General features: G+C 52.7%; 1 protein-coding gene across 1 annotated transcript; it reads left to right on the top strand.

The window, feature by feature from the left end:
* Positions 1-1030: 1030 nt before the first annotated feature.
* On the top strand, positions 1031-21874 carry SDC4 (syndecan 4). The gene is made up of 5 exons (XM_066235074.1): positions 1031-1137; positions 12840-12978; positions 14118-14164; positions 15708-15909; positions 19677-21874. The coding sequence occupies exons 1-5, from the start codon at positions 1069-1071 to the stop codon at positions 19826-19828; spliced, it is 609 nt and encodes a 202-aa protein (XP_066091171.1). The 5' UTR covers positions 1031-1068; the 3' UTR covers positions 19829-21874.
* Positions 21875-23052: the final 1178 nt, after the last annotated feature.

Raw genomic sequence — 23052 nt, forward strand, 5'->3', positions numbered from 1 at the left:
CATGGAGGGAGGGAAACTTGCAGACCAGTTCTCTGAGAGATCAAATGTTTAAGCAAGTTCAAAATCTGGAAAAAAACAAATTCCTTTTTAAAATCCCTTAAAACAGACGTCAGCCACTCTAAAAAGTCTGCCCATGGCTTGTTTTTGCTCAGCTCACTGCTAGGAATGGTTTTGACATTTTAAATGCTTGGGAAAAAATATCAAAAGAAGAATGACATTTGCCTGACCTGTGGTGGTGCAGTGGGTAAAGCCTTGACCTGGAACACTGAGGTCGGCGGTTCTAAACCCTGGGCTTGCCTGGTCAAGGCACCTATGGGAGTTCATGCTTCTTGCTTCTCCCCCTTCTCTCTCTCTTTCCCTCTCTCCCTCCCTCCCTCCCTCCTTCTCTAAAATGAATAAATGAAATCTTTAAGAATGACATTTAGTGACACGTGAAATTTTTGTAAAATTCAAGTTTCAGTTTCCGTAAATAGTTTTTTATTAGAACACACACGCTCGTTCTTTTATTTTCTGGCTCCCTTTGAGCTACAACTATAGAGTTGAAGTAACTGTGGCAAGAGACCTTCTGGCCAGCAGAGACTAAAAATATACTTAGTTATTCGCAGAAGTTTGTTGACCCCTTACAACTACCTGTGTTCCGGTCCCATTTGGAAAGTGGTCCGTACCCTCCGAGGAGAGCGTACCTGGTTTGAAGAGCGCTGGTCTAAACTGAGGACCCTGGGCAAGTCGTTCCTGTCCGTGGACCTCAGTTTGCCCCACTAAAAAAAATGAGGCTAGACGCAGTGATCTTTGGGGGCCTGCCTAGCAAGAGATCAAATCAATAAAGGGGCTTCGAGGAGATTGCGGACGGGCTTGCGCACACAAGGCGGATCCCTTGTGGTTTCCCTCTACGCGGGCGGGCGCAGCGCCCCGGAGGCCCAGCTTTCCCGGGGAATTCCTGGGGTGGGGGGGCAGGGGTGCGGGCACGGGCACGGGGGCGGGGCGGGGCGGGGCTGGCCACCGCCTATAAGGAGGGCTGCACGCCGACAGCGGCCACTTGCCTGCGCGCCCTTTCCGAACCGCGATACCATGGCCCCCGCCCGCCTGTTCGCACTGCTGCTATTCCTCGTGGGCGCCCCCGCCGCCGCCGCGGAGTCGGTAGGTGCTTGAAGATCCCCGGGGGGGGGGGCAGAGCAGTGCCTCCTTTGTTCCTGGGAACCTGGGATATAGGGTGATCGGGGGCTGCGCCGCCCCCAAGTAGCTGCCGAGGCCGAGGAAACTTTGTTGCAAACTTGGCTCCGAGGTCACAGGGAGGCCCCGGGTGTGTCTGCGTGGTGGTGGGGTGGCTCCTCCGCTCGCCGTGCGCCCAGAGCCTGTTGCTCTTCCCGCCTCCTCTTGGCCTCCGCCCCGCCGCGGGCTCCTGGCTCGGACGTGACTAAGCCGGTGTCATCTTCCCCCACCCCCCGCACCTTCCCTTGTGATCCTGGGACGGGCTCGTAGCCCCGAACCCTCACGTCGTCCCCTGGGCTCCCGGGGCTCCGGAGCGGGCAGCTCCAGAATCCGAGATGCCTGGGGTTGAGGGGGGCTGTGAGTGCTCGGGAGGGGAGGGATGTAGGGTTGTGCGGGGCCTTGTTTCACACGCCGGGGAGTGGAGAACTGAGTCCTGCCCTCACTTCTGGCCGCCGCGTTGCCACTGGCTTGTGCCACTGGCCCTGCCCCTGCCTGAGTCTCAATTTTCCCACCTGCACCAAGGGTATGGGGGGGGGGGGTAGGGCAGAGGTGGCCAGTGCGTCTTTGGGGTCCGTTCCTACAAAGTTGAGACTCTGCTCTTTCTAGGGTAGCCGGGAGGTAGGGTTGAGGTTCAGCACTTCACATCGAGTTGAGCGCTCCCCACCCCCTACCTTTTCTGAAAGGGAATGTCTGTTTCTACTCAGTATAGACTGGAACATCGAAGCACCCACGTTGAGGGGAGTCAGGTGAAAGGGGGAGAGAAGGCCTCCGTGAGCCCGGAGAGCCTTTCCTTCTTGCTGCCCACGGGTCTCTGTAGGAGTTTACAAAGCCCTGGGCCACCTGCAGCTCCGTCCACCCCAGCAGCCATCGGGGGAGTAGGGAGGCACTCTCCTCTGGAAGGTGGGGGAGCCGGAATTGCTGGAAAAGGCCATCTGCCCCCCAAGGGTCTGGGTTTTGTGTCTTCTTCAAGCCTCTTAAGTTCTGGGGTTTGGGGAGGGAGCAGTGAGTCTTCTTGCCAGTTCCTGTCTAGGGTTCTCATTTCTCTGGGCTTGGGGGAAAGTCTTTTCTGCTTGGCAAGCTTCAGTGGAGGAATGAGTAAGACCCTGAGCAATAACCCTCCAGCACAATTGCAGGTAGGCAGTGATGATAGCAGTTAGTGCTTACGGTGTGCCTGGCAGTTTCTAATCGCTTTCTAATGGCTCGCTCAACTAGCTTAATTCTGACAACAGCCGGGTTTACTGTTCTTAAACTGGTCTGGAGGGTAGAGAGGCTAACTACCTTGCCCCAGGCCACCCAGCTAATTAGGAGGCTGGTTCCTCCCTGCTCTCATCTTAACTTGTCCTCTGATGCTACTCTGAGTAGCTGCTGCTGTGTCCCTTCCTCCCATAACTCAAGACCAATTTAGATTCTAATGATTTGGGGCTGGCCGGCCTCAAGGCATTCTGAGGTAGAAAGTGATGACTTCCCCAAACTAAGAGCAACCTTCCAAAAAGTTAGTGGCTGAGCCAGAACTCCAACGCTCGCACGCCATCCTGTTCCTTGGTGCAGTGGTCCTTACTAGGCCCTGAAGGATGTGTTGAAGTCCAGCAGTCAGGGAGGCATCCAAAGGAAGGCCATGTTGGTACCCGCTGGCCTGGACAATGTGAGAAGGAAGACCCCAGAGGTCATGAGGTCAATGCTCGGGCAATATAGTCTAGGCTCAGGGACTGCCGAGGTGGCAAGTCCTTGAGTGAGGAGCAGACAGCTATGTCCTGGAGGCAGTCAGAAGGATGTGGTTTGGGGGAGGGCTGTCAGTCCCTTGTGTGTGGTGACCCATCAGCTGGGGACAAGTCAGCCCTGAGCAGCTGCTTCCTGAGAAAGGTGTTCTTCTTCTGTTTCAACCTGACCTTAGTGCTCCCCTTCCTGGCTAATGTCACAGACCTTCCGCCTCTAATCAGGTCACAGGGTTTCCCCTTTTGGCCCCGCTGCCCCCTTTCCTCCCAAGGATGTGGCTGGAAAAATCAGGCTGTCACAGTGGGATTAGACCGCAGAGATGACCTAGTCAGCCTTTTATTTATTTTTTTTTTTTTGCAGGTGGAGAAAACGAGGCCGAGGGAGGAGGGTTTTGCTGATAGCAGCTATGACTTATTGAGGGCTTGCCCTATGCCAGGCTGAGTATGTGGAAAGCACTCCACAAAGAGCCGGTGGGGACTGTACTGTGCCTGCTTTACAGACGAGGGAACTGAGAGCAGTAAAATGGGTACCACTTTGGGGAAGCAGAGAGCATCCAGGCCATCAGAATCTGTCCACTACCACCTTCCAATAGTGTTGTTGGGGCCCCTCCTCAAACTGTGGGTTTATGCCCAAGGCCTGCCCTCTCCTGGGGTGGTGCCCTCCCCCAGGTGCCACAAGTTTTGGGAAGGGAAGCCAGGCCAAGCACCCAGCGTCTTCTCCATTTGGCTTGGGCTTGCCATCCTAAACCAGTTCTTCCTGTCCAGCTGGGAGCATTCTCCTCAACTGCCTTCCGGCCACTCCCTCGCTGGCCAATTGAAAGCTGCCTTGTTTTGGGAGTCTGACAACCACCCCCTAGTGCACAACCCACCCGTGTGGCATAAGGCCCAGTTGGTTTTGGGGAATTGTCCCCCACCTCCCAGTGTACTTTAGCTTAGAGATATTTCTGATCTCCTTGAGAATTCGCTCCTTGATTGCGTAGAAGTGGGGTTGAGGAAGAAGCCCAGGGGTCTAGGACCCTTGAGTGACCAGTGAGAGCTCTTTGGAATTCTTAGAAGCCCTGAGGCTACCAAGCAGCCAGGAGAATATTTGGGCCATGGTTTGTGGAGAGGGGACGGGGTTCCATTTGGTTTGGCCCCTTTCCCTCTCTGGGTTGACACCCCCCAGAGGCTTTTCCAACTCGGATATTCTATTAGTGATTAATTACTTACACTTTGAAAAGGGCTTTGGAAATTATAAAGACATCTAAGGTTTTCTCTCCCTTAAAGAAAGTTATATATGGGGAATGATATGCCCATGAAGTTCTGAGTTGTGCACCCCTTCCCCCCCCACACACATACACACACACACCACTTCCACCCATACACACCCAAGACAGGAAGTCTATTCCTTTTTAGTGAAGTACCTGTCTTGTAGTTAGTACTCAGGAAATGTTTTTATGAATGAGTAAGTACTGTTCAGGCCTGTAACTTCATTCTAAAAGGTGCACTGGGTTATTTAGTACTGGTATGAATGCCTCCTGCTGCACTGGGAAGTAGGTATGATTATCTCCGTTTTTACACACGAAACTGAGGCCCAGAGGAATGTAGTGGTTTGCCAAGGTCAAAACAAAGTCTGTCTGATAACACAATGTATCTGCTTTGAGTGTCCTCAGAGAACATTCCAGATCAGGAAATTGGCCAGGTTGAAGGTAGATACCTTAGGTCTTACTTCTGAAGCTGGATGACCTTGAGCAATATGCCCTATCTCTGGATCTCATTGTCCCCAACTCTAAAATGAGGAGGTTGGACTAGAGCCTTTCTGGGCTTTCTTGGGAAAGAGCCTGAACAGGAGAGAAGCTGGGGGTGGGGAGGGACATTCAGCTCCTGCCATCTTCCGCTCCTGGAAACAGAGGGCTTTTCCAAGGACTCGGAGTGCTGAGCGGCCTGAATGTGGGGTTGGGAGAGCCAGGCTGGGGCCACCCACCCCCAGCCACCTCCCAGGAGGATTGACTCCTAGCTGTCCTCAGCCTCCTGGACTGCTGCTGTGATTTCCAAATGACGTTGCACATTGGGAGGAGGGGCTGGACCGAGCTCTGAGTGGCTGCAGGAGAGCAGGAGCCGGCCTGCCCGGGTCTCTCTACCCGTCCCACCTCTTGGCCACAGGATGGCTCTGTGGTAGGGGTGTTGTGGGGGGCTCCCGAGTTTTACCTTGTCCTCTGAGAGCCTAATAAAGACAGTGAGCGTCTCAGTGTCCAGGGCCCAGGCCTTCGCAGTGCCTTGCCCTGTGTGTAGACTTGGAAAGAGTAGAGTTCAGCCAGTCCTCAAAACTGGCCCCTGGGCCTCTGCTGAGCAGGTACTTTTTCTTTTTTTCCCCCTTAAAACAAAACTAAGGCTGCAACTAGTCTGAGTTTATAAAGCAAAACTGGGACAGTCTAGGCTGGATTTGACCCCAGGAGTCTCTGGTTTTTTGGACGCCCCCTCCTAGCTCTCTGGGCCCTGCCTGAAGGGCATTGGCACATTGGTTTGGGGTTAGGCAGGCCGAACTCCAGAGATGTGAAGTCCTACCTGGCTCAGGGCGGACCACTCCACCCTTAGCATCTTGGTCTGTAGGAAAATCTGGTTTGTGGGGAGGCTTGTAGGAGATAACAAGACTGCAAATACAGCTCCCAGTTTGTGCCTGGTAGGGAGAAGGCGTTCTTAGTGACAGTCCCTTGCTTTGTCCAGGCCCCTTGGATGCTACCTGGTACCTTTGAGGAACCCATGCCCTTGGCCTCGGGAAAGCTTCCTCCCCTCCCCCATTCCTAACCTATAGCTGCAAGATGGGAAGGGAAGAGTCTAGGGTGGGACTGACGGAACCCCAATGAATCTGCTATTTATTTGTCTTAGAAGTGGGCTGTTTGCTAATTATCAGATGGATCTATATTTAATCAAGAACCAGTTCCCAGCAGCCCCACCCCACCTGCCTGGGTCCATAGGAACCCCCAGCTGAGCAGCTAACAACCCTGAGGGAGAGGGTTTAGGGGGTCCCCAAAGGCTACAACCACTAGGACGCTGTCCATGACTCAGGGGTCACCCTCCCAAGTTGGAGGAGGGTGTTAGAGGCCGAGCGAATTGCAGATCGGGCGATGGGCTTTGAGGAGGGTGATGGTGGACAGAAGAGGTACTGTTCTGAAAAGCCCGTTCTCCTCTGTTTTCATTGCCTAGTGCCTAGAGAGGGCAGAGGAGAAGGCATCTGTCAGCAGTCGGGGCCTTATTTGCCCCTAGGAGTACAACATGCCTGGCTTCTCGGGCTGGCTTGTTATTAACTTGCTGGTGAGCTTTGGGTGCGGTCCTACGTGTCCAAGGGGCCTCCGGCCCTGTCTGCCGGAGGCCCGGTGACTGGAGAGTGAGTGGTACCTTTCACAGCCAGAAAACCCCGAGTCCCATCCCAGCTCTGCCTCTCACCCCTCAGTGATACACAACTAATAAGTCACTTCGCAGATGGCACTCTATAAAACACGTGTCACTTGAGGGTCATAATCGGTGTTTGGCAAACTTGTAAAGTGCTGGCTTAAGTTTAGTTTATTATTTTCAACTAGACCAGGGCTCTTAACCTGGCCAGAATTTGGCTTCTAGAAGGTGGTGTCTGTACACAGGTTGAAAATGTAAACCGATGGATCCAGTTCTTGGGGTTCAAAACATTTTATCCTCTTCGTAGGGCTCCAGGAGTCCCCCGAAGATCACTCTGGTCTGAACAGTTCTTTCCAGCCTTGGCCTTGTGCAGCCCCTCTACGGACCCCTCTGCTTTCCACCTCCCTCTGTGTCCCCTGTTCCCCCCCACTCCCGCCCTCCACCCAGGCCCTCCAACTCAGCCCACCGGTCTTCACTCGGCCTGCCCCCTAACCCGTCCTCCAGCCCCAGCTCAGCTGCCCTAGTTTTCTCTGGCACAGTCAAAGGGCTGTTAGTCAGGTGACACCTGGGGTAATGGAAAGGGAGGCAGGGAGAGGCTGGTATGTGTGGAAACAGTGACTTGATGGGGCCTGCCGGTCATGGCCAGGCCTGCAGGGACTGGCTCTACCGCTCCAACCTCGGGGCATGGGAGCAGGGTGACCAATGGCTGTGCGAGCCACCAAGAGTAGGGCCGCTCCTTGCCCTGGGGAAGCCAGGCTGAGAGCTGTCTGTGGGACAAACTGACTTGATCAGGACTGGTGGCTTCCCCGAGTGGCAGGAGAGGCTTCGAAGGGGCAGGAAGCCAGCACCCAGAGCTGATCTAATCAGCTCAGACAAGGCTATCGACTCTGCTCTTGAGAACAGGGAGGCTTGTTTACGTCCCGCCCGCCATCCAGCAGGGACCTCAGATGCAGGATCCGCTGCCTAGATTAGGAACCCGGGCTTCAATGCACCTCTGTCTGTGCGGCCCTGCGGGAGCCAGCCCCTCCCGGCTGTCTCCACCGGTAATCGGAGCAGTGCCCAGCTTGGTTACCAGGCCTCAAGACAGAGGGAGGCTTGTCTCTCTGAGAACTGTCTTTACAGGTGGGGAAACCAAGGCCCAGAGAGACAATCTCCCGAGATCGCCCTGGGAGTTAGTGATGGGGTACGGCATCAGCTCCTGGCAGGGGGACCTCAGGAGGCTCCAGAAGCCCCCCACCCCACCCTGCCCCCATTCCTAGCTGGCACCTCAGGAACCTGAAGCCCTTGCTGTGGGAATGGACTGCCCTGGGGGGTTGGTGGAAAGCTGGCTGCTGGCAGTGCCAGGCCTGGCTACTCTCCTGAGCGATTGTGTTCAGAGTAACCCGACCTCGGAGTGGGTAGAGCCTGGGCAGAGCCGACATTGGAACCCCTACCCCGCCCCAGACCTGGCTTAACCCTTCAGGTGCCAGAGCACCAGGTTGTGGATTGCTGGGTGGTTGTTTTTGCCTGGTAGGTATTTTTTTGCAACCCCAGGGCAGGGCAGGAAATATTCTGGCATAGAATTTCAGGCATCTGTGGCTTATTCTTGTTCAATCTTTTTGGACCCTTTGACTACTAATTTCCTTATCCAGAAGGAAGACAAGTGGGGATTACTAACAGCCGCTAGCTACTCATTGAGCACCTGCTCTGTACCCCAGGCCCTTTGCACACACTAATGCATTTCCCTTAATCCTCATCACCTTGCAAGGTGCTACTAGCCCTGGTTACCAAAAGAGGAAACTTAGGATTCCAGGTGTAAAATAAGCCCCTAGACTCACAGTTTTGCTTGCAGACCTGCCTTTCCAGCTAACCGCTCTAGTGGAGCCTTCCTTTCAGGCAAGATGGAGAAAATCCTGATCGTGGCCCCCGGGTTTTGCTCATTCTGAGCGTCATCTGACCCTTCAGAAGGGGGGTGGGGGAAACAGTGACTGTGGCCCCTTCTGGAGATCTCCTGCTAGGATCTCTCTGGGGGGCTTAGTCATGGAGCCAGGGTGCTCACCAACCTCCCCCTTCACAAAATTTGGCATGACCAGCGTCCTTCTGGCCTCACCTCTGGGAAGAAAGGTCAAGTGTGTCCTTGACCCTACCTGCCCTGGGGAAGAGCCAGGTGGGAGAAAGCTCTCCCTCTTCCCCCCACCAGTTCACATTAGCCAAGCCCTGACCCTGAACTTCTCCCTGGTGCCCCAGCCAAGTTTCTGTTCTTTTGTTTAAGCAATATCACTTTCACCTTTGTTTATTCCCTGGCCAGGGGAAGGGGTGCCCTGGAGTCCTGGCTGGCAGTGTGGGCTGTGGGGCCTGGGTGGAGAGGAGACGTGTGGGTGGCAGTGAGAAGTCTGACTGTGGCTAAAACACAAGTCTTGAGAAAGATCTGGGATTGAATCCCAGCTCTTTCACTTTCTAGCTCTGTAACTTTGGATGAATAACTCACCTGCACCTCAGTTTCCTGCGGAATGGGTAGAACGAACACCCTATCGGTTTGTGCCATGTAGAGAAGAACCCGGCTCGGTGCCCGACACACAGTGGTACTTGTGCTAGATGCCCCAGCCCCCATGCTTGTCCTGGGTGACAAAAGCTGTAAGTCTTTGGAGCAGGGTTGCCGACCTTTCCTGAGCTTCATGCCTGTAGCCTAAGGACTGGATGGGGGTATATCTGATTGACAGCTGCTGCCTGTGTACTTGCTGAGACCTCAGGGACAGCCAAAGCCCTGGAAGAGGGGAGGGAGGACAGCTCCAGCTCGGGAGCCAGGAGACCTAAGTTCAAAGTCCAGCTCTGTCACCAGCTGCTTGGGTGACCTTGGCAAAGCCCCTTGTCTTTTAATCTGTTCTCTGGGTTATAAAATGAGACGCTTGGGCTCTGTGGCCTCAGATACCTTCTGCTGGCAGGTGTTAATGCCTTTAGAACAAAACAGCACCTGCCCCTCTTCCTTCTATGGATAGCGTGGGGTCCCAACGCCGCTAACCCTCCAGGCACTGCTCCAGGTGCCCACCAGCCCTGGGGTCAGCAGGTCTGGGCGACCCAGGCCCACGGCCTCATTCACCTGCTGATTTCTGGTGTGTGTCTGTGAGAAGGGCAGAGACACGGGGAGACCTGAGGGCCCAGAGAGGGTGCCTGTGCGTGCGTACGCGTGTGGGTGCATGTTCCCTGGGCAGGGATGGGGCAAGCTGAGGAAAACATATCCTAAGCCAGCAGCAGGGTGGGGTCCTCCTCTGGTCAGGGCTGGGCCTGGTCCAGACCCAGTGGGCCTTGCTGATAAGAGGGCCCACACACAAACAAGTGATGATTACCCACAGGCCTCCGCAGCACAGTCTGGTCTTGTTGGCCTAATCTTAAAGGGCTCCTGCTCACTTGGGAGTTTCCCTGTTGTCAAGGGTCGTGGGTAGAGAAGGAGCCAGAGAGGTTGCTTTTAGAGTTGAATGAGAATTTAATTTCCTGTTTCCTCTAATCAACATACTTCACAATTCTCCCAAGTTACTTTGACTTGATGTAGGAGGTCACCTGGTCTTACCTAATACAGCCTTTAGGGACCCCATCCTTTCAGAGCCTGAACAGGTATCTGATGGGGTCTAATCCTGATCATGCTGCTGACCCTGTGTGTCCTTAGACAAGTCCTTTCTCCTCTCCAGGAACCTGGTTAAATGTGAAAGGTCAGGGATGACCAGGTGACCACAGAGAGGGCTGGACTGGGAATAAATGTGGTTCAGCCTCAGTTCTGCAGATCTGGCTGCAAGCTTGCCACGCCCGCCTTCTCTTAGATGTCATTTCACCAGCATTACTGTCGCCGATCAGCCTGCTAACCCATGGGCTGCTTTGAAACCCTCACATACCGAAAGGCAGGTGAGGAAGCAACGTCACAGGGCTCCTGGGAACGAGGTGGGAGGGTCTCGGCCTGAAACAGCTCCTGTCTTGAAGACCGAGCTCTGACTCCCCCGGCCAGGCTGGTCTCCAGGCCAGGTCAACAAGTGGCCCTAGTACTATCTTTGCCTCCTGGACTGGTCTGACCTGCACTGACCAGGGCTCCCTTCCTACCTGGGTAGGCGGGCACTCTGTGTGCACGTGGATTTATGCACGTGGATAAAGGCTCAGGTGACCCATGCTTCGGTTCTGGTCCAGTGTGGTCATTTTTCTGCCTTTGACTTTACCTTTCTGAGCCTCCCACGCCCACTTCCGCCAAAAAAGAAATAAAATTAAATAAAATAAACAAGATAAAATAATCTATGAAGAGAGCTACTTCATGCTCAATGCTGGTTAGCCATGGAGGGCCTGCTGTCAGGTTCTAGGCCCCAGAGGAATTTGCAACAGGAGAAGGGATAGGTCAGGACACAGGGACCCCGCCCTAGGTACTGGCAGCTTGTGCAACCACCTCGGAGCCTTACCACCGAGCTGCCAGACCGAAGCCACAGGCACAGGGCTGTGTGCGGGGGCTGGGATTCCAGCGCCAGCAGCTCAGCGGCTCCCGATTCCCAAGTCATGAAGTCATCCCTAACCAGGGCTTAACCCCTTCTGGCTGCTCACCCCCTGTGTGCCAAGCGCTCAGCAATCCTTCCTGAGGAGGTGAGGTGCCTGCCCACTGCCTTCCTCCCAGCCTGGCCCCGCTCCCTTCCTGGAACCTAGCAGAAGCCCTGGTGGGCGTAGAACAGAGCTTGACAGGTGGATTCCGCCCGCCTCTCTTCCTGGAAGCCAGAGGAGGGAGTGCAGGAGCCTGGGCCCCTCCTGAGGTGGTCGCCTTGTCTTAGGAACAGTATTCCTTCTCGTGCTCCCCCATGTTGGAAGGACAGCCTGGGGCATTAGAAACAGAGACTCGACCTCATTCCCCTGGGAGCTAGGTAGCTAACTCACCGTGTGAACTTGGGCAAGTCATTGGCCTGTCCGGGTCTAATATTCTCTCGAATTCTGTGAAATGAGAGAACAGGATGTCCCTGGCTTCTCCAGCTGGTATTCAGTGGTTCTGAGCAGAGCCCCGACTTCCTGCTATTCGGGCCTCTAGGAAAGAAGAGGAGAAACAGTTGGGGGGAGGTGTTGAAGTAATCAAACCCTAACCTTTCTGGCAAATAGTAGACCTTTTAATATTTAAATAATTAGTGAAATCATGGACTTGGCCCAGGGCTGCTGTTCTGTGGGCAGAGAGAGCCTCAGCCTGGAACTAAGGACGGGTGCTGGGCAGTCCGTGCTTCCTACGCCCTTGAGCCTTCGGGGTTGGGATGTGCTGTAGGACCTTGAGGTTCTTTGCCTCTCTGGACCTTTGTTACTTGCCTTTTAAAAACTCAGTGGGGATGGACAGTAAGATTCTGCTATGACCAGGTGGGTCCCCGTGGGGGCGGGGCTGAGTGACACTTGTTGGTACTGGAGTAGATGGTCCGTGAGGGCAGGAACTGTGCCTCCCTGAGTCCTGCACAGTGTTGGTGGCAGAATAGATCTGTCGGAGCTGTTTGGAAGGCTGGATACAAGACGACGCTTATGCGTCTTGAGTCACCAGGTTTGCACAACGCCCTGACCTGAGGCGGTCCTGCCTGTCCCAGACGAGTCTGACTCAGATGGGAACGTGTCCTGGAGCCAGTAGCCCTCTCTGCTGCGGGTGAATCAGCTGCAGCGGCATCATAGAACCCTGGCTCCCGGAACCCTGGAGTAGTGTATTCTCCCGTCAGCCTGTGTGAGAACACTTGGCTCTGAAGTCAGGTGGCTCACTGTGGAATCCTCACTTCTCCATCTGCTACTGTGTCACCAAAAGAAAATGATTTCCTGTCTTTGTTTTTTTTTTTTTTTTTTTTGTACTTTTCTGAAACTGGAAACGGGGAGAGACAGACTCCCGCATGCGCCCGACTGGGATCCACCCGGCACGCCCACCAGGGGCGACGCTCTGCCCACCAGGGGCGATGCTCTGCCCCTCCGGGGGATCGCTCCGCCACGACCAGAGCCACTCTAGCACCTGGGGCAGAGGCCAAGGAGCCATCCCCAGCGCCCGGACCATCCTTGCTCCAATGGAGCCTCCGCTGCGGGAGGGGAAGAGAGAGACAGAGAGGAAGGAGAGGGGGGTGGAGAAGCAAATGGGCGCTTCTCCCATGTGCCCCGGCTGGGAATCAAACCCGGGTCCCCTGCACGCCAGGCCGACGCTCTACCGCTGAGCCAACTGGCCAGGGCCGATTTCCTGTCTTTGATGCCCACTTTCCTCGCTTGTAAAATGGGGTCGGTTCAAGTCTGGTCTTTAGAATTAAGAACAGGGCCTGGCACATAGTAATCGCTTAGTAAATGATACCTAGTATTATATTTACATTCTGATTATTACCACCTTCATTATTTTTATTAGCCCAGAATGGGAAAGGGACTTGCCTAAGGTCACACAGCAAGTTAGGGGGCAGGAGGGGTCTAGAACCAAGGACTCCAGGCTCTGGCCTGGTCCCCTTCTGGCACCTTATTTAGCTTCTAAAATGACCATTTCACTGCCTTTTGGGGCTCAGGAACTGTTGTGGACTAATTTGGGGGCTAGAGGCTGATCTGTCTCTTATTTCGCCCTAGATCCGAGAGACCGAGGTCATCGACCCCCAAGCCCTCCTAGAAGCCCGCTACTTTTCTGGACCCCTACCGGACGATGAGGATATCGGGGAGCCCGGGCAGGATTCTGATGACTTTGAGCTGTCCGGCTCGGGAGATCTGGGTACGGAGGGTGCGGCAGATGGGCCTGGGGCGTGGGGCTGGAGGGGAGGGGGCCGGGACCCCTGGGAGGGCTGGGGCGTGGGGCTAGAGGGGAGGGGGCCAGGACCCCTGGGAGGGCTGGGGCGTGGGGCTAGAGGGGAGGGGGCCGGGACCCCTGGGAGGGTGATTACACCTTGAGACTTGGCCTTTGTGGGGATTTTCCTAGAGTGATCCTTCCTCCCCAAATAAAAGGACTCAAAGTGACGGGGCTGGCCATTTCCATCCCTGAGACCCTCCCAGGGCTGGCTGTAGCTCTAGGTTTTCCGAGCACCAGCCTGGACCTCTCCACCTAGCTAGCGCACAGTGAGAGTGGGCTGGCATGGGCAGAAAGACCTGGGGTCCTACACGGGCAGAGGTGTGGGTGGGAAACCAAGAACAAACCCCGGCTTCAGAGGGGGTGGGAGCAGGTGAAGGCACCCAGGCTTCTGGGGGCTGCACCTGGCGCTGATGATGTCTTGCATGGTCTTCTGTGACTTTCTGGTCATGAATGCTGGACCAGACAAAGCTACTGTGCAGGGTGGTGTAACAATTCAAAGTCTGGCTTTGGTGTTACATAGTCCTGAGCTCAAACTGCCGGCCTATGACCTCTGAGCCTTGGTTTCCAAGTCTGTGAAATGGAAATAGAAATGACATTACACCAGTGTTTTGGGCACTGGACTCTGCACATACCAAGCACTAAGTATATTTTTTAATATTGTGATTTCTAATATTTAATATGGTAATCTAAAGTCTTGCCTTCTCAAATGAGTCCCCTGGGGACCTTGTTAAAAATGCAGATTCTGGTTCTGTGGGCCCTGACATTCTGCATTTCTGACTGGCCCCAAGGTGTGCTTTTGGTCCTTTACTGAGAGCAAGGGTTTGGGGCTGACAAAGCATCTGCCCAGAGACCAGGTCAGCATTCCTGGGACAGAGCCAGGGAGGCAGGTGCTAAGAGCCCCATTTTACAGATGAGGTGACTGAGGCTGGGGTAGGAATGTCACTTGCTGGACATTGAGCATTTGGCAGTGCTAAGTCAGGGCTCCCCACAGCCGTGGCTAAAAGGGGGTCATTTATCTGGGGGGTATCTGACTTCACACTCACACAGTCCTTCTGACCTCACAGATGACTCAGAGGACCCCAGCGCCTCCCCCGCAGCAACCCAACCCTTGGTAAGTAACTGCACGCCATGCCTCTCCCGCGCTCCTCTGTAACACCTGTTGAGAGAGGCAGATAAGTGAGAATCTGACCTCACTCTGCAAGAAGGCTTTTATTTGTGACCTGGGCAACTTAGGGGTGGGTGCCACTGTGGGTCACGGGGAGGCCATCCTCCCTGCAAGGATAATCACTGTCAACATTTAGATGTGTTTCCAGCCCCCTTTTTGTGCTTTTATAGGTATTTCCCAACATAAATATCAAATTGTATACACAGTTCTGTGTATTGTATTTTTATTTATTTATTTTTTTTCAGAGACAGAGCGTCAGAGAGAGGGATAGGTAGGGACAGACAGACAGGAACGGAGAGAGATGAGAAGCATCAATCTTTAGTTTTTTGTTGTGACACCGAAGTTGTTCATTGATTGCTTTCTCATATGTGCCTTGATCGCAGGCCTTCAGCAGACCGAGTAAACCCTTGCTCGAGCCAGCGACCTTGGGTCCAAACTGGTGAGCTTTTTGCTCAAGCCAGATGAGCCTGCACTCAAGCTGGCGACCTCGGGGTCTCGAACCTGGGTCTTCCGCTTCCCAGTCCGATGCTCTATCCACTGCGCCACTGCCTGGTCAGGCTGTGTATTGTATTTTTCACTTAAAGCAGTCATGAGTATTTTTCCACAGAGTTAAATGTTCTTCCTATTTTTAGAGGCTGCATAATTATAGTTCACCTAATTCCCCTTACTGATAGAAAAGTTGTTTATAATTTTTTGATAGCCTGAAATTATAACACTCCAGCAAGCATCTTTTCTCTGATTAGCATCTTAAGACAGAGTCCCAGATGCAAAGTCACTACCTTAAAGGACAACCAATTTCTGCCGTTTTGCCAAACGTTCCCTTCAGAATGGTTATTCTAGAATAGCCATCAAGCAGCAGTGAGTGGGGACCCCTGCTTCCCTGTACCCTTGGTCACATTATTCATCCCCATTTTGAGATCGATCTCAAAATGGGGAAGGACTTGGCAGCGTAATTGTTGAGGTTGAGGCTCATCTCTGCTCCAGGGTGCCATGGTTCAGTCAGCGAGAGGGCAGGACCAGATTTCCCACCTGGCCAAATGTCCCTGTCCCCTGCCCTGGGTCCTTCCCCAACTCTTTTTTTTTTTTTTTTTTCTGAAGTGAGAAGCAGGGAGGCAGAGAGACAGGCTCCCGCATGTGCCAGACTGGGATCCACCCAGCATGCCCACCAGGGAGCAATGCTCGGCCCCTCTGGGGCATTGCTCTGCTGCAATCAGAGCTATTCTAGCGCCTGAGGCCAAAGCCATGGAGCCATCCCCAGTGCCCGGGCCAACTTTGCTCCAGTGGAGCTTTGGCTACGGGAGGGGAAGAGACAGACAGACAGAAAGGAGAGGGGGAAGGGTGGAGAAGCAGATGGGCGCTTCTCCTGTGTGCCCTGGTCGAGAAACCCAGGACTCCCATATGCTGGGCCGACACTCGACCACTGAGCAAACCGGCCAGGGCCTCCCTCCCCAACTTAAATGAGCCTTTCTCTTCTCCTTCCCCAATCCAGGTGCCCATAGAGAACCACATTCCTGAGAGAACAGGGCCTGGGAGCCAGGCCCCCACCGAACCCGAGGACCTGGAGGAGAATGAGGTCATCCCCAAGAGGATCTCACCATCTCTTGAAGGGAACGAGGATGTGTCCAACAGAGTGTCCATGTCCAGCACTGCCAAGAGCAGCAACATCTTTGAGAGGACAGAGGTCCTGGCAGGTAAGGTCCCTGCCCCTCACATGATTCCTGGCAGAAGGGGAGGGCTCAGTGGGAGCTAGTACAGCAGTCAGGAACTCCAGAGCCCATGGGGCTACTTGGTGGCCCTTTTTTAGGGCCATACTCTGGATGTCCCACCCTAAGGTGGGGTGGGGCTCTGACTCTGCAGCTTGGTGAGGGCTAGAAGAATTGCACATCAAAGTCTTCTAAAGAATAGACAAGGACAAGCTGAATCATTCAGTTAAGTCCTTTCTCCTCCTTTCAAAGCATTTTTGCCTACTGGGTTTGCTACCTGGGGAGTTAATTATTAAAAGTTAACTTCTTTGAAGACCTCCCTTGAAAGCCCAGATGCTCTTTAGCATTAGGCTGGCTTCCCCTCCCCCTGCTCTATCACTTGACAGCCTTCTAACCTTGGCTGAGAAGCTTCTGAACCTCAGCGGAGAGTCAGTTTCCTCCTCTGTAAATGGGGACAGTGATACTTCCTGGGCTTGGTATAATGATTCCATGAAAAATAGGATCTGAAATAACTAGGCAAACTGTAAGGGGCTGTTCTCATTTGTTAGTGTGATATGTTAAATATAAGGTCAAGGTGAGAGGCAACAAGAGTTTGAGATCGAAAACAAGAGCTATTTGGGAAGCACTGATTCAGGCAGAAACCCAAATAGTGTTCGGGTTAGTAATTACGTGAATAGAAGGTAGAAATTCCAATGGGTCTTATATATGCTAAAGTAGCAGATAAGCTAAGATAGTGATGCTGATTCTAAAGAATATCTTTAATTTCCAGTCATGATATCTGCTTTTCTGTTATCTTTGTCATCAGTTGTTTGGAATACAATGCCACTTTAGGCCCCATCCCTCCAAAGGTTACTTTGCCCAGTTTTGATATTCCAAAGGTTTGAGAAATAAGCCCTGCAAGGCAGTTCCTCTAGGTTGGCAGCTCTGATTCCTTTTTTTTTTTACAGAGACAGAGAGAGGGTCAGAGAGAGGGATAGCTAGGGACAGACAGACAAGAACAGAGAGAGATGAGAAGCATCAATCATCAGTTTTTCGTTGCAACACCTTAGTTGTTCATTGATTGCTTTCTCGTATGTGCCTTGACCATGGGCCTTCAGCAGACCAAGTAACCCCTTGCTCGAGCCAGCGACCTTGGGTCCAAGCTGGTGAGCTTTGCTCAAACCAGGTGAGCCCGCACTCAAACTGGCGACCTTGGGATCTTGAACCTGGGTCTTCCACATCCCAGTCCGACACTCTATCCACTCCACCACCACCTAGTCAGGCTTTCTGACTCCATTTTTAAGTGGCTTTGTTCATATTCTTTTTCACAAATCCGCCATTGAATCTTCACCTACCCTTCCCAGTAGGTGGCACACAGGGAGGGAGCCTCCATGTGACAGGTTGAAACTGAGGCCTAGGGTACTTCAGTGGTTGGCCTCAGGCGAGAGCCATAGGGTTCTTGTGTATACTGTGCTCAAGGTACAGGGACAGAGCCCTGTGTCCTGCCTCCATCCAGAGCAGATAAGGGACCTTGCCTGCTTCCTGCAGATGAGGCCCCCTGGGAGTATAACGCCAGGTGACTTTGGGGCCCTCTTATCCCTCACCCTGGCCCCCATACCTGAGCCCTTCTGTTTCACTACTTTCTGTGTGAGGTGGGTGCGGTGGGGGTGCTGTCGAAACCAGAGGGACCTTCAGAGACCATTCAGTCATTCCAGTTTCGGACGATTTGGCTGCGGTATTTAAAACCTCCCCCATCTTTCTTCGACCACAGTTTCACTTTCAGCTGGCATCTGTGGGATTTACATAATGTTTTGCCTTTTACCAACTAAGGGTTCTTTTCCTCTAAAAGAAAAAGATTCCTTTTTTGAAAACCATAAAAGTGGTTTTAAAAACCACCGATCTAATCCAAGCAACTATTCCTTTCCCGCAGGGAAGCTGCCGCCCAGAGAAGGCAAACTACTTGCCTTGAGTCACACAGCAAGAGACAGACCTGAAGTCAGGTCCTGTCCTAAACCTTCCAGTAGAGAATTAGACAAGTATACGATCTTCATGTGAAGCTAGGTTGTTGAGCTACACCCAGTCCCACCTTCCTAAACAGCACCTGGGAGTTTATCAAGTGCTCGCTATGTGCCACGTGATTCATGTGCCCCCTTCATTTGAGTCCCTACGACAACCCTGTTGGATTGGTGTAGTTACTGATAATGTTACAGAGAAGGAAACTGAGGCTCAGAGAAGCCAAATCACTTGTCCAAAGTCGTAAATCCAGGAAGTGGTAGATCTGGCATTTGAACCTAGGACCATACTCACTTCTGAGACTGTACTTGAACCTTGACCCTGTGGGGAGTCCCAGCGCAGAACTACTAGAGGAGCTGGGGTTGTCAGAGGGGAAGGTGAGGACAGCAAGAATGGGGTTGGTACCTGATATTCCCTGTGTTTTTCCTGGCATTTCCTGGGGGCACTTTGTTGCTGCTTTTTCAGAGTTTTAGCTAAGACAGAACCTTACTTGGCTCCTGTGCCCCCATTCTCTACATGGCTTAGGAGTGTGGGCAGGGATGGAAAATTAATCTTCTTAGCCTGAGTAAGACCGAATTAGGGGACTCAATCTGCCACAGAAAGGATTCTGTGAGACATCCCTGCCCCCTCGACAAACAGGGAATGTGCTATTCAGGCCTGTTGGCGGAGCACCGAGAACATCCACCCGAGGTTAGAAACCCACATCTGCCTGACCCTGGCCAGGTGCCCTTGGGCTGTGCTCCTTTGAGCCCAACCATGAGTGTCATTTATTGTTATGCCAGGCCTGATTCACGGTGCTAGGGACACAGATAGGTTTGCAATTCAGGAGTATTGAGCATCTGCTATGCACTTCTAAGTACTGTATAAGTGGATTAATGTATTTAATTCTGGGGACACTCATATGAGAAAGGTACTATTACTTCCATTTTGCAATGAGTGAGATGAAGGCACTTACGATCACACAGCCAGTAAGTGGCAGGACGTCAGTGGACGCTAGGCTTTAACCACCGATCATAAACCACTGGCAATTATCTAGAACAATGTTCTGTGGACACAACAGTCTGGTACACCTGTATGGTAGTGTATACCTGTGTGTACGCAGATGCGTCTACCTGTCTATAGAAGTGTAGGCCAGTATGCATACAGGTGCACTTTTTTTTTTTTTTTTTTTACAGAGACAGAGAGAGAGTCAGAGAGAGGGATAGATAGGGACAGACAGACAGGAACAGAGAGAGATGAGAAGCATCAATCATCAGTTTTTCGTTGCAACACCTTAGTTGTTCATTAATTGCTTACTCATATGTGCCTTGACCATGGGCTACAGCAGACCGAGTAACCCCTTGCTTGAGCCAGCGACCTTGGGTCCAAGCTGGTGAGCTCTGCTCAAACCAGATAAACCCATGCTCAAGCTGGAGACCTCGGGGTCTCGAACCTGGGTCCTCCACATCCCAATCCAACGCTCTATCCACTGCGCCACCGCCTGGTCAGGCTGTCTATGGCCATTCTTACAGGCTGTGACGCTCCTTCTCTCCGGCTCAGTTAGCGACAAGCTGCTGCTGGTGGGTTGGCCTGGTGTTTGCAAAGGGCCTGGCTTTGGATCAGACAGATGTGGCTTGGAATGGTGGCTCTGCCACTCTGTCGCTATGGTCTTCAGTGACTCCCCATGATTCCCCCCTTCTCATAAGTGATACCATGACTGGGTGGGGGAGGGTCCCCAAGTCTCGAGGACCCACGCTCACCTTGCCGTCCCCTCCTCCCCCCAGCTCTGATCGTGGGCGGCGCCGTGGGCATCCTCTTCGCCGTCTTCCTGGTCCTGCTGCTCATGTACCGCATGAAGAAAAAGGACGAAGGCAGCTACGACCTGGGCAAGAAACCCATCTACAAAAAAGCCCCCACCAACGAGTTCTACGCCTGAAGCTTCCTCACCGGCACCAGCTTCCGCCTGGACTGGAGTGGGGTGGGAGGCCGAAGGATTGAGCAGGGTGGACACTAGGGTAGAGGGAGGGCAACCTATTACTGACCTGTCAGCATCTTCAGCTCTGATGACGTTTCAAGGGACAGCAGAGACATCATCTTCCGTTCCTGCCTGCCTCTTCTTGATTCTCTGGGCCTCGGTGGTCCCAGCAGGATAATGAGGCTAACCTTGGCCTTTCCGAAGGCAAGCGTAGGGTTGGGTTATTTCTTCACCTTCCAGTTTAGAATCTAGGCCTGGCTTAGAGCCTGTACTGACCGTGCCTTGCAGAGCCCCTCAGAAGCCGGCAAGCTATCGTGAGTCCCTCCAGAAGCCTGCCCCCAGTGCCTTTCTCCCTGCCCCTCCCTTTCCCAGCCGGCCCCCCTGCGGGGAACTGGGAGAAGGAACTAGAACCATCTGCACCTTGAGCGGCGCCCATCAAAGGGCCCTGTGTCCACACTGCAGGAGTCTCTGTGGTAGACCTTGGGCCATTGGGCTCTTTCCGGTGACTTTTGGAAATAACCTTTTTTATTTGGGGAGGGAAGGGAAGGGAAGCTGGGAGGGTGGAGAGAAGAGCTAAAAGACCATACTGAAATGGATTTATAGAATATTTGTAAATCTATTTTTAGTGGGGTTTAGTTTCTTTTTTTTTTTTTTTGAACAGTTCATTCCTTTGCGTAGAGCCTCTCTGCCCGGTGAGAGTGCGCAGGCGCCGTGGCGTTCTCTGCCCTCTTGCACATTTCCACCGTACCAGCTACGTGTGTATTTAATGGGGTTTTTGTTTTTGTTTCTCTAAAATAAGTGAAGAGCTGGAGATAATGATTTTTATTAAGTTGGTTTTTTTTTGTTTTGTTTTTTTTTTACTATTTATAGCTTCAGACAGGGTCTCTCTTTCCTTTTTCTTTAAATCCTCTCCCCATTTTATAAAACATACTTTAAAGTCCTGTTCCTGACATTGACCCTTTCTGAAGCTGCTCCCTCGAAGAAGTAGCTTTTTGCCGAGACATAGTTTTCTAGCAGACCCCAAAATAATAGTGTAAGGGATGGTGGGATATTTGTCTCTCTTTTCTTGTAATATAATTATTATTCTTTCTTGTTTCTAGAAAAATAGATACATATATTTTTTCAGGAAATAGCTTGGTATTTCCCACTTGAAGTTGGCTGGGTGGTTGAATGAGTGAATTTTTATGTGACTGAGGAGGGTTTTTGCCTCTTTCTCTTTTTTTTTCTTCTTTTTTTGGCTTTGTTTTGTTTTGGTTTTTTTTCCTGCCTCTTTCTCTTGCCCTGTTCCTGGTGCCTTTTCACTGGGCTCGAGTAATGAGGGTAGGTAGTTCTGTCTTGTTTTAGCTTCTGCTTTGAGCCCGCTGGTGTTCCTCAGTTTCTCCAAATTTAAGAAGATGGAAGAGCCGTGCTGACTGAAACGGTGACCGCCAGCCACATGTGGCTATTTAAGTCTATTAAAATCACCTAAAGTTAAAAATCCATTCCTCAGTCACACTAACCACATTTCAAGTGCTGGGTTGCCACGTGTGGCTAGTGGCCGCGGCGTGAGCGGGCGGGTAGAGACCACTTCCGTCTAGGGGAGCACACTGCTAGGGAACCCGGCTGGCTCAGCGAGTGGCGGCCCCATCTTTGCTGGGGTGATGACCTTTGTCTCCCTGGGCAAAGGGGCGGTTGGGGAGGGCTGATTAGGCCCTAGCTCTGGAGCCTGTTATCTGTGACCTTCCCTTCCACAGAGGAGAGGCTTGGTGGCTTAGCCCGGGTAGGCTGCGTCTTCTGACCCCACTGGCTGGGGTGGGGGGAATTAGCCTCGCTTCCTGCACGGTTCATTCCCATAGCCCAGGGTTCCCAGCTGGCTGGGACCCCTCTCCACCCCCACCCCCCGCCCCCGCATACTCTGCTCTGGCTATGTTGGAAGTGAGCGCCTCTGGTAGCTCCCCCTCACAACTGTTGACTGTTACTGATTTTTTGTAAAGAGATAATAAAACCTGTACTTTCTAGATCACTTGCCTCTGTGATTTTAAAGTTCGTAAGGAGCGACCCTTTCTAGGCTCCGTATCCCTTGGCCTCAGTGGGTCCCGGGACAGTGGCCCTGCCCAAGTGCCCTTTGGGGAGGCAGAGGGCAGAGGCAGGGACTGAAGAAGCCGGGAAGGGCCCGGAGCGGAGGGAAGACCCGCAGAACACGCCGCTGCCCGCCGCCCGTGGGCACAGCGCGCCTGCTTCGTGTTGTGTTTAGGCAGCACCGTGTTTAAAAAACAGGCCCGACCTGTGATGGCGCAGTGGATAAAGTGTCGACCTGGAAATGCTGAGGTCGCCGGTTTGAAACCCTGGACTTGCCTGGTCAAGGCACATATGGAGTTGATGCTTCCATCTCCTCCCCCCTTCTCTCTCTCTCTCTCCCCTCTGTCTCTCTCTCTCTCTCTCTCTCTCTCTCTCTCTCTCCTCTCTAAAAATGAATAAATAAAATAAAAAAATAAAAATTGTAAAAAAAAAAAAAGATGTGTGTGCATATATTTGAAAAAAACAACAAATAGGCAGAAGTCCTTAGATCAGTTGCCAGCTAGAAATGAGGGCATTTCCCATTAAAATGCAGATTCCTCACTTCTCTTGGGAAGATTTGCCAACTCTCAGGCAGTAAGAGTTGCGACAGGCAGGGACCCATCTGCACGTGGGTTCCCGGCCTCCCAGGCCTCCTTCAGCTTCACTCACATCAGCTGCTTGGCCTCAGCTGGCAATATAATTGGCAGGCTCTAGATACTTCTGATCCGCATAGTTACCCTGTGAGGTGGGTAAGATCCCCTTCACCAAGCGGACCACCCAAACCCATTCTATGCTTTATACCAGGACTCACTTAATTATCACAATTTCACAAAGTAGGTGCTGTTAGCACCCCTATTTTACAGATGGGAAACTAGCAAAGAGATGAAATAACTTGTCTAAATTGACAGCTACCGATGGCAGAGGTGGGATTCGAACCCAGGCAGGCGGGCTCTGGAGTCTGTTCATAACCACACTGCCTATCAGAAAGTCACCCAGGGCCCCTTCACTGAGGGGCTGCTCAGGCCCCACAAACCCCCTCTGAAGCTGAGTCTGGTCCCAAATCCCTCCTGGGACCCCTGCCACACTGTGTTTCCTGAGCCCTCGGATGCTTGAGTGGGCCCCTGCTCCTTGTAACATGGGTCTTGTGA

The sequence above is a fragment of the Saccopteryx bilineata genome, chromosome 6 (assembly GCF_036850765.1).
Source record: "Saccopteryx bilineata isolate mSacBil1 chromosome 6, mSacBil1_pri_phased_curated, whole genome shotgun sequence".
Lineage (NCBI taxonomy): Eukaryota > Metazoa > Chordata > Mammalia > Chiroptera > Emballonuridae > Saccopteryx > Saccopteryx bilineata.